Source organism: Podarcis gaigeae, assembly GCF_964106915.1.
Source record: "Podarcis gaigeae genome assembly, chromosome: 8".
In the NCBI taxonomy this organism is placed as follows: Eukaryota; Metazoa; Chordata; class Lepidosauria; order Squamata; family Lacertidae; genus Podarcis; species Podarcis gaigeae.
The window spans coordinates 40,304,418-40,316,004 of record NC_139684.1 but is presented as its reverse complement, the minus strand read 5'-3'; the positions used below and the strand labels follow the sequence as shown (position 1 = coordinate 40,316,004).

General features: G+C 49.6%; 1 protein-coding gene across 1 annotated transcript in view; it reads left to right on the top strand.

Annotated features, from left to right (window-relative positions):
• The first annotated feature begins 2,699 nt into the window (after positions 1–2,699).
• CPNE7 (copine 7) overlaps positions 2,700–11,587 on the top strand; it is a 42,201-nt gene continuing 33,313 nt past the window's right edge. The window contains exons 1-2 of the mRNA XM_083753024.1: positions 2,700–3,022; positions 6,604–7,642. Coding sequence (XP_083609150.1) covers positions 7,469–7,642 — 174 coding nt within the window. The 5' untranslated portion in view covers positions 2,700–3,022; positions 6,604–7,468. The remainder of the gene's footprint in view (positions 3,023–6,603; positions 7,643–11,587) is intronic.

Genomic DNA, 11,587 nt, shown 5'->3' with positions numbered 1-11,587 from the left:
GCCTACCTGTGTGGCCTGAAGCTCTAACCAGCTGGAGGGAGGCGGGTATCACTTCCTATGGCAGAGATACTGGTGCCAGCAAATTTTCAGCAAAATTCTTCAATGCAAAAACAAACAACATCTGGTGCTATTTTCTTCAAAGCAGCTAATTGCTACAAGATTTTATGGCTTTAAAGAGGGACGGGTCTCTCAATGGCTGCTATCCATGATGACTAGAACCTCCCTGTTCAAAGGCAATCTACCTCTGCCCTGCTGCCCTGCTGCCCTGCTTGTGTGCTTCCCAGAGGCATATGGCTGCTCACTTTGGGGGAAAGGATGCTGGACCAGATATGCCTTTGGTCCCACCCAGCAGAGATACTTTTACGTTCCTAACACATAGCACTGGAAAACAGGCTTTTCCTCAGTCTGCAGCTTGGAAGAGGGCTCTGGACAGGGACGGCCACCCCAGAAAAAATCCCAGGAAGTCTGTTGACAAAGAAAACAACTATATAGGAGCCCCCAGGCAGCAGAGATCAAAGTTGGCGCATTGCCCAGAATGATCACAGGATGGTAAATTATTTTTCACAGAGACAGGTGTGAAGCTTTTGAGGCAGGCTCCCGCCAAATTAGCAGCTGAAAATCGAAGGCGGGGAAAATTAGGAGGCGCCAAGTCTGCAAGCAGAGGTGTGATTCTGTCCCTGGCATGAAAGAAGGAGGGAAACTGAGGCAGAGACATCACTGAGACTCCAACATTGAGCAAAATGGAAAGGCGGGAAGTTGGCCAAGGACTGCAAGAGATAGTTCACCTCAGCAACTGAGCTGTAGAAAGAGGGCCGGTTAGAGAGGCCGATATGATCTGAAGTTCTCCATAACCATGAGATGGATGGACAAATTCAGAAGGGACTCCTTGACCCCAAATGTAGGAGCAGAGTGCTTTCAGTTCTAGGGATGCAAACTCAAAAGTGCCTTATATATATATATTTGTATTTTATTAATATTCCCTCTTACCTCTAAGGAGCTAAAAAAGAAGAAGGTGATGACAGACAGGGGTCTCCTCCCCATTTATCTTCACAAGCAGCTTGTAAGGTAGATGGGGCAGTATTTCCCCCCTCTTTGAGTTATAACTCCAACAACCCTGGGAGATAGATTAGGCTGCTGGCTAGCCTAAGGTCAGCCTGTGCACTTTCGTGGCCGAGTGGGGATTTGAGCCCCAGCTTCTCAGGTCCTAGCCTGACACTCTAACCATTGCACCACACTGGCTCTGACAGGTTAGCCCGCATGCCATGCATTGAGCTCTTTGTGCTTGCAGCCAGGCTGATCCACCTGGAAATGAAAGGGTGGATTTGGTGGTGGAGGAAGGTTATTGTTTCAATAGATTTTTGTTTTGTTTTGTGGTGAATGGGGTGTTAGGGGAGGGGTAGTACCTCTGGTGGGGGATAAACCATGCTCCTTCCGGGATAGTTTGTTTACCTTTGGTCCCCACTCTGCACTCAGTTCTCACCTGTGGCTCCTAGAAGCTGTCAGCATGCAACAGCAGCCACACCCTGTGAAATGGCTTTGGCTGCCAGCTAAACTAGATGAGGGTAGCCGATGGATCTCAAACATAGGAGCCCACCCCAAAGCTGATGGGCATAGCCACTCAATTGGTGTTCACATGACTGATTGTGTGGGGTGGGGCTTATCTCCCCCCTCCCATATTTTATTCAAGTTGGCACCCCTGGTCTCAAATCCTTGGTGAGTTAGGGACTTTCCCTGCATGTGAAAACAAGCTCCAGTGGACTGAGTGGAGGAGACCATTAGTGGGTCCAATGGTCAAGAAGAGGGAAGATGTAGAGGGAAGTGAGGGGCAGATGGGGCTCGTCAATCTGGGAAGGGAGCCCTTCTAAGAGAAGGATATTTAACCTCCGCTATATGGAGTGGAGTCCTTAAGACAGTTGGATGGCACCTTATATTGGCAACTCCTGCAGCCAAGCTGGTGCCAAATGTATTGCTCTGCTTTCCTTTGGACATCAGTGAGGCAGAGAGGGGCTTCTTGTCATCTGGGCAACCCAGGGCCTCCATATACATTGCGCATCGCAGGAGGCCACTTTGGTGCTGCAAACGAGACAGGTGGATACCAAGCAAGAAGATTTTGGAGAGAGGAGGAAGATGATGATTCTAAATGGGGTTTTTGGTTGTGAGTTCTAGGGCCAGCACGTGCCATGAGGCTGCATCAATTCATCTGGAGGGAAAGGCTGCGTGCTGTGGGAGGCAATGGCCCCACCATTAAGGGCGAGGGCACAGGTGTGCTGCTGGCTCACCGAGTCCAAGAAGCACAAGCAGAATTTCCCACCACCACCAGGCCAGATTTTGCAAAACGCTGAGCATTGCTGAGATTGGGGAAGATCGTGCATTTTTTTTGCAGTAACCTGTTTGCAGGTCAGGATGGACGTGTGATAAAAATGGGAAAGAGGGGAGGCTCTGGTTTCAGGCAAAGGACCTAACCCTCCTTGGAGACAGAGACCCCTATCCTGAGCGTTCAGAGGTGACTGGTGCCCACTGGAGCTGGCAAGGCGGAAGGCGAGGAGCCCAAACAGCAAGAGGCTCCAGAACCAATGACAGGCAACTCACCCTAATTTTGCCCCATCCTCCTCCTCCTCCTCCTCCTCCTCCTCCTCCTCCCTGCTGAGTTCTACAAGCGCAACTCTTGATATTCAAGAGGGGGAGGAAACTGGCAGGCGGTGCCACCCCCTGGATTGGATGATAAGTAAGAAGGCAGGCAGGTGGGAGCTGGCTAAGGGCAGGTTGGTGGGACAGCGCCCCAATCTTTCCACTGTGAGGACTTAGCAGTCCCCCCCCTTCCACCCGCGACTGAGAAGAGAGCCGGCGCTGAAGCAGTTAATTCCTGCGCTGTTGCTGTCGTCGAGTCTGGCTCTCGGAGCTCCGCAGGAGAGAGCGGGCGCAAGCAGGCAGAGCGCGGATCTTGGCGCTGGCAGAAGAGGCGCAGCAGCGAGCGAGCGCTGCTGGCAGGCGGACAGAGGGACGCGCGCTGTGGCTAAAGCCGGTGAGTGGGGGAGCCAAGGCGCCAGGCGGCGGGTGGGCTGCCCCGGGGTGGGCAGCGGGCCAGCGCCAGGGAGGTCAGCGCCTTTGCCGGCAACTTTGGCAGGACGAGCTCCGGACGCGGCGGGGCAGCCGACGCTGCCAGCCAGCCTCCCCACCGCCTAGCTCCAGATGCGCGCGGGGAAAGGGAGGCTCTCTAGCTACTCCGGAAGGAGACACGTGAACGCTAAACGTGTGGATGCCTGAAACTAAATTCCAGAGATGTGCCGTTGAACATGAGCACAGGGGCATTACACCCATGCCTGCCTTTTTCTCTTTTTGCTACGTGGGAAGAGCCCGCAAACTTTGTGCAGGTGTGTTTGTGGCAGCATGGGCGTCATCTCTGTGCCTGAGCAGTTGTGTTAGCCTGACAGAAGTGTGCATGCAGGAAATTGTTTGTTTGTTTGTGTGTGTGTGTGCATTTGGGGTGCATGCACCAGCGTGTGTGTGTAAATACACACCTGGAGGATACTCGCTGCACTACTTTTTTAGACAGCAATGTTTATGTGTCAGCAAAACTGTATTTGCACCATAATGCGTGAATGACAGAGTGTTGGTAAGAAGATACCTACACTGGCTTCCTGATAGGCTTAGAAGGAGCAAAAGGAAGCACACCAATGTTTGCACATCAAGGTGTTCATTCTTGGATGTGTGTGAATAAAACCTCTGAGGAAAATGACATGCAACAGCCAGGAAATGGGTGCATATGCAGGGAAATACACACTTCTGCATGAACATGTATTTACCATTTGGGTGGCAAGGAGGGTAATTCATAGCATGATGGTTTTGCTTTATTATACATGTTAAGTAACTTTGATTTTATACTTGTATCTCACAAAACATGCATTTCTCTTTCTGGACAATAACAAAAATAGCTAACAAGCTTATTAACTGCCCATGCATGTGGGAATGTTTACGGAAGTGTGCATCTATCATCGACGGCGTTTACACTGAGGTGTGTGCTTGTGAAGCATGCACACACATGAGTGTGCCCCTACATGTGCATGCATATGGGACTGCATGCTTCTGAGCATCTCCATGCACTGGCAAATGTGGGTTGTATGTTTTGCGGGGGGGGGGGGAGAAACATGCATCAAAAAGTCTCCTCACCAATCCCAGGCACTGACAAGCCTAGGCACCAGCTGTGTGCAATTAAGTAAGTCCTTGGCCACAGGAACGCCCCCAACTTCCTCCCCTTTGGGGGGACCCCCTGCTGTGCTTTCCACTTGCCATAGGGTGTGTGTGTGCAGGGTCAAGAATTTGGAACTTCCCAGAGCCCAGGAATTAGTTGCCAGAGAAAGTGCTGAGCTCTGCTCTGACAGAATGGGCAGAAAGAAAAGCCACAAGGATGCCCACGTTACTCCCATGACACCCAATACTATTTTCTATATGAAGTTGCTGGTGTGCCAAACACCACAATAACAGTCCACTGCACTGCCGGTTCTGGTTTGGGGCCTCGGCAGCAAGCTTGCAGTAGGGCTTCCCGGGTTAGAGAGAATCTCCAGGAACCGTTCAACCCCAAACACCAGATGGACTCTGAAGAAAACAGGGTTCTCTTCTGTCTTCTCCAGTTTATGGGGAAAGCCTCTAAAGATGTCGCCCTGTTCATCCTGCTGCTCCACCAACCTCCAGTGAAGGGGAGAGAGAGAGAGAGAGAGAGAGAGAGAGAGAGAGAGAGCTCTCAATTGACATGACCCAGAGTTCCAAAATATCTGTGAGCAATTGAATGGCAATGGCTCAGGCAGAGACCCCTGACACAGCTAACTGCCAGCCTGCATAGTGGAAGGTTGGAATCTAGGTGTACCATTGCAGTGATAGGTGCTCACGACTTTCTGTTCTTAATTAAAGTGTGCATACGTGACGAACAGTTTGTGCAAATGCGTCACATGGAGACGCAAGGCTACCTGTTGCTGGGGAACAACAGAGAGTCCTGCTACATCAGACCAAAGGATGTTACAGAAAAGGTCTATAAGGTCACATAAGCAAAATACAAGCTGGTGCCCATCCAACCCCATTGGATGGAAGGGATGGTAGGGAGAGCATCTGCAGAGATCAAGTTGGTGATGGTTGGTGTAACTCTCTTTATAACAGACACAGAGAAACAGATCAAATTTCCAATCGCAATTCTTAACAGATATCCAATGTTTCATTTAGCATCTATCTTGAATTCCATCCAAATCAATCTACCACACCTTGCAATTTCCTTGAATGTAATCTACATCAAACTGGCCATTATATCCAGCATAAGAACTCTGCTGAATTGGGTCAAAGACTCATTTAGTCCAACATCCTGTTCTCACATCATCCAACCAAATACCTCTGGGAACCCACTAGCAATTCACAAGTGCAAGGAGCAATCTGGATCCAATAGTCTGTTTAGAAAAATAGTGCATAATATCAATCCAATTGGTTTAGGATCTTGGTGCAGTAAAGAAAAACTATTTATTGAAAATACTCCTTGTTACTATTTACTTATTTCTTCCCTATTTTTCATTTAGGGGAAGTGAATCTGACACATTTAACTAAGGACCATATCCTAATTTGCCATTCAATAATTCCCAGTGCTCAGCTACCCAAACTCTTGATGCCAGTAATAAGAAATATTTTAATTCAATATCCCAATCTGATCCTATTCCTTCCAGATACCCTAATAAAAACGTTACAGCAAATAGTCTCGTGGTACATTAAAGACTAACAAATCTACTATAATTTAAACTTTTGTGCTCTACAATCTACCATCAGATGATTGTATGTTGAAGTGAACTGTAATCCATGAAAGCTAATATCACAATAAATTCGTGAGTCTTTAAGGTGTGATAAAACACCTGGCTGCTTTTGCTGCAAGAAACTGACATGACTATCTTTCTGGAGAGGAATTATAGGATCTACTGAGATTCCCAAACCTGTTACTACTTTGATTTTTTTCTCCTTTGTTTTTGTGTTCATAACTCCCGTATAAATGGACAATTCCACTAGGTAGATGGTGTAGCAGCTTTTTTGACAATTACCATAGCGGCACTCCAAAGACAAATGAGAAGATACATGTTTCAGGCCTCTGTGGAGTCATAGACCATTTGGCAAATATTTCATAATAATTGTCAGTGAAGCTAATGTTTGGTATGACTGGTCTGACATGGATCAGAGCTCCACTGCATCCTCACATTTTGAAAAGGTTGCAAGAGAGACTCTGCTCTTGCTGCTCAGTTGTGATGATTCAGAATGCTCACGTAAATTGACTTCACCATCTCCGACTCAATCTCAGCCCTTAGTCATGATGCTTATGTGGAACATCCAAATTCAAGGGCAGTCTACCTTTGGATACAAGTTGTTGGAGAACAACAGCTAGGGACTACTATGCCTCCATGCCCTGTGTGCTTCCGCAGAGCATTGTGCTGCCATCCCCAACCCAGCTTGAAAACACGATTCTGGCCTAGATGGTCTAATCCAGCACAGCTCTTCTTACATTATTAGTTATCTCCTGATTTCTGAATGTTTGGGATGTGGCTTGTCAATTTACCTACCCTGTGTTTTTTTTATATCCTTTAGGCAGCTGCTTGAGTGACCTTGTCAGCACATTTCCCATGGCAAGGTAACCTGTTCTGCCAGTCTGTGAGCATCACACAAAGACCCCGGTGCTCCTGTGGATTGTGGTTTCCACTCGTGTCTAGAGATCCAGCCTTGAGTCAGATACAAGAAGACGTCAGGGTATCTTCTGGTAGATCTGCCTTGTGAAATACGTGCCCTGTCTCCTGTTGTGTCAACTCAAGATCCAGAAATCCAGGGGACTGCCAGGTTATTTCTGCTCTTGGTGACTTGGAAAAAGAGACTTGTCTCTCCCCCACACACACCTGTCCAACGCCCCAACCTGCCCTGTTATTCTCTGAAGTCCTGAATACCAGCAAAGGCCAGAAGACAGGGCCACCTCCTCCCCCAATCTCTCCAGGGAGGGTGCCAGGGCACATACGTACCCAGAATAGATCTGTGCCAGCAACAAGGCAAGCTGAGTGGGATCTGGCATCCGGGTGAGAGGAAGAAGAAGGAGGCAGCAAAACACAACTTGTTAATTTGTAGGGAGAAGACAAACTCCTTTAATTAGCTCTGCTTGGCAGCAGCCAAGCAAACAAGAGGCAGTGCCTCCTTCAGGCTATGTTCCTCAAGCTTCTGGGATTGCATTGACCACATAGACTGCAGACAAAACTCAGCAGTCCCTTGCTAAGTGGCGACGCCTCAGGGCTGAAGGTGAGCCAGGCTTCTTGGCTGTGCCATAAGCCGCCCTGCAGCCAGCCCATCATCACCGGACCCCAGATCTGGCTGTGGATGTTCCTGGGCACCCAAGCCCTTGAGCCACTCTTCTCTGCTGCCTCTGCTACCTGCAGCTGTTGCTGAGCGAGGGCCCTCCTCCCTGAGCAGGATGAATGAGTTACTGGACCCAACCTCCCAGGCCAACCTGGGCGTTGTCTCTGCCACCTGCGTCTCCAAGGTGGAGCTGCGGGTCAGCTGCAAGCACCTGCTTGACCGCGACACGCTCAACAAGTCGGATCCCTGCGTGGTGCTCCTCATGCAGTCCCAAGGGCAGTGGATGGAGGTAGGCAACAGGCTCACGGGGAATGGAAGGTCGGAGTGGGGAGGCAGGCAAGGCGGGCTGGTGAGGGATGGGAGGATAGTGTTGCTAAGCAACCAGGTTGGTTTCACCTGCTGCCCTGCAAGCATCTTCAGCAGGCACAAAGCAGAGTGAACCAACAGCTGGTGCCGGAAGCACAAGGTGCCTCTGCTGCAGGAGCCCTCTCCTCTCTCTCACCTCTTCTTCTAGGCATTATTTGAGGTATATCGGGCTCACCATCTTTTAGCTCCTCCTGGTCATGAAACTGACTCAGGGCACCCTCCTCCAATTTCCACCCATGTGCCACATATAGAAGTGCAAGGGTGTATTTCTGAGAAGCATTTTTGATGGTGGTTCTGCTTTCATAGACCTACAAAAGTCCGATTATAAGCCTTTTCTAGACGGACTGGCTTTTGTGGACCAGGGTTGAGCTAGTGGAAGGGCAGGGCTTTCAAAATAACGATTTCAACTGTTGAACTGGATCTCACTGAGCTTCTAGGAAGGAGAGGCCTGAATGGGTTTTTGAACGAACGAGTGAATGAATGGATGCAAACCTTTGCAATCCCCATTGCCTGGACGGTTTCACTTGGACAATGAGGAGAACATGGAAATTGGAAACTGGCCTGTCCCGTTGAACTATAGAGCAGAAAGATGGGTTCACTGTTTGCTTCCAAAATGGCAGATCCCAGGGTGTGGTGCTTGCCATGCAGTCGTGTTTCAGCCACCACATAGGCTTGTAATGGTTGAATTCCTGTCCATAGATGGGAACAATTGTAGGCTACTTCATAGGAGTGTGGTTTTATGTGTGGGAGGATCAGAGGGCCACAAAGGGCTGGCTTTGGGGAAGAGGGGAGGTGGGACATAGCCCCTCTTCCAATAGCCTTGCATTAATTTCCCAGGTGTCTTGGTTTTACAATGCTCAGCACAATTGATTTGGCGGAGATTCATCAGACAAATTTTATCATGTTTGGTCCCAAAGGATCCATTTTCATCTGGTGTGTGGTAAAGAGTTCTGTGATACCCAAAAGCTTGCACAAGGGGAATCTTTCCAACCCTGTGCATTGCCTGATTTGTGCTCAAGAAGGACTATTTCCCCCTCTCCACACACTATAAAGTTCAACTGATTAGTAACTTAGGGCTGTCACTTGATTAAAGAAATCTTACTCAGTTAATCCTATGAGATTTAGTTAATTAATCTAGCAATTAAAACTGCATATATTTTCATGTGGGTAAAACCATATTCCTGAAGCAAAATGCAGTCGTTTTTAGAGGAAGGATGCCTCTGTTATCTTTGCAGTGTTTTCCCCCTTTTCCATGAGAGAGTAAGGGCAGGGCCTCTTTTAAGAGGGTACCTGTCATTTGCAGTTTTTACAATTTTGTGTGTGTCTGTCCATGTAATTTTAAAGCAGGAGCCTGGTTAACTGGGGGACACTTTTTAATAATAATAATAATAATAATAATAATAATAATAATAATAATAATAATAATAATAAAATTTAAATATTATAAATATCCCACTCTCCACAGCCAAGGGACGCGGGTGGCGCTGTGGGTAAAGCCTCAGTGACTAGGACTTGCTGATTGTAAGGTCGGCAGTTCGAATCCCCGCGGCGGGGTGAGCTCCCGTTGTTCGGTCCCAGCTCCTGCCCACCTAGCAGTTCGAAAGCACCCCTAAGTGCAAGTAGATAAATAGGGACCGCTTACTAGCGGGAAGGTAAACGGCGTTTTCGTGTGCGGCACTGGTGCTGGCTCGCCAGCTGCAGCTTTGTCACGCTGGCCACGTGACCCGGAAGTGTCTTCGGACGGCGCCGGCTCCCGGCCTCTTGAGCGAGATGAGCGCGCAACCCTAGAGTTGGTCACGACTGGCCCGTACGGGCAGGGGTACCATTTACCTCCACAGCCAAAGCCGGGCTCAGAGCAGCTAACCACAGTAAAAATAGCACAGTTTACGTAAAATCACAGCCAATTAATTGAAATACATTCTAAAATCAATTCATTCTACAACCAATTCAGAATCAAATTAATGGCAACCATTGGGCTAGAGTTCTTTGAGGATTACAGAAGGAGGGGGTCAGGCTGTGCCCTGCCCAAAGGCCTGGTGGAACAGCTCTGTCTTGCAGGCCCTGCGGAAAGATGTCAAGTCCCGCAGGGCCCTAGTCTCTTGTGACAGAGCGTTCCACCAGATCGGGGCTATGGCCGAAAAAGCCCTGGCTCTGGTTGAGGCCAGCCTAACCTCCCTGTGGCCCCGGATCTCCAAGATGTTTTTGTTTGAAGACCGTAAGGTCCTCTGTGGGACATACCAGGGGAGGCGGTCCCGTAGGTACGAGGGTCCTAGGCCATATAGGGCTTTGAAGGTTAAAACCAGCACCTTAAACCTGATCCTGTACTCCACCGGGAGCCAGTGCAGCTGGTGTAGCACCGGGTGAATGTGATCCCGTGGCGAGGGATGTAGCTGTATAAGGGACATTTTGTCTTCCTTCATAAATGCAGCTTGGCCCACTCTGGAGCTCTGAGCTTGGCTGACTCCAGCCTGTTTTGCGTTGGCTTTTAGCTTGCTATGGTAGACTGGACTGCATACACCTAATGTGCAAAAACCTCTATCTGGCCCTGGGCACACCCCATTTCAGGCCACACCCCTTTTCTCCAGGCCACACCCATCACTGACCCTATTTTGCCCATTGATATTTTTTTCTCTCTGGTTATGGAGTGTTCCCATAAACGCTGATAACGACCCTTGTTTACCAGGATGGAGGACCGAGAAGGATGTGTGAGTGTGTAGAAACTAGCCTCCTGTACAAAAGTAAAATCTGCATTTGTTGCTCTGCCTGTAGCCCCACCCACCACTGGCATGTGGCCTTTGCTAGGTCACCCAGAAGGGAATGTGGCCCTTGGGTTGAAAAGGGTTCCTCCCCCATTGCATAGACCTATGCCACAGGTTGTGTGCTAAGGGAGTCAATTTGAGGATGGTTCTGCCTTGCTGTGGTGGTGTGTGAATGTCGAACAGCTCCAGTATGTCTTTTTACCCCTTCCTATTCTCTGGCAAGGGACGCAGGTGGCGCTGTGGGTTAAAGCCTCAGCACCTAGGACTTGCTGATCGAAAGGTCGGCGGTTCGAATCCCTGCGGCGGGGTGCGCTCCCGCTGCTCGGTCCCAGCGCCTGCCAACCTAGCAGTTCGAAAGCACCTCCGGGTGCAAGTAGATAAATAGGGACCGCTTACCAGCGGGAAGGTAAACGGCGTTTCCGTGTGCGGCTCTGGCTCGCCAGATGCAGCTTTGTCACGCTGGCCACGTGACCCGGAAGTGTCTCCGGACAGCGCTGGCCCCTGGCCTCTTGAGTGAGATGGGCGCACAACCCCAGAGTCTGTCAAGACTGGCCCGTACGGGCAGGGGTACCTTTACCTTTACCTTATTCTCTGGCAAGGGATGCAGGTGGCGCTGTGGACTTGCTGATCAGAAGCCTAGGACTTGCCGATCAGAAGGTCGGCGGTTCGAATCCCCGTGATGGGGTGAGCTCCCGTTGCTCGGTCCCTGCTCCTGCCAACCTAGCAGTTCGAAAGCACGTCCAAGTGCAAGTAGATAAATAGGTACCACTCTGGTGGGAAGGTAAACGGCGTTTCTGTGTGCTGCTCTGGTTTGCCAGAAGCGGCTTAGTCATGCTGGCCACATGACCCAGAAGCTGTCTGTGGACAAACGCCGGCTCCCTCGGCCGATAAAGCGAGATTAGCGCTGCAACCCCAGAGTCGGTCACGACTGGACCTAATGGTCAGGGGTCCCTTTACCTTTTTTATTCTCTGGCAACTCCCAGCCTAGAAGGGAATCCATTGGGAGATGCAGCGATGCAATGGAAGGGTCTTTCTGACTATTCTGCTCTCAAGCACATCTTTGGTGAACATTAAGGCATCTCTGTCAATCTACTGAGTGCCTTGTAAGA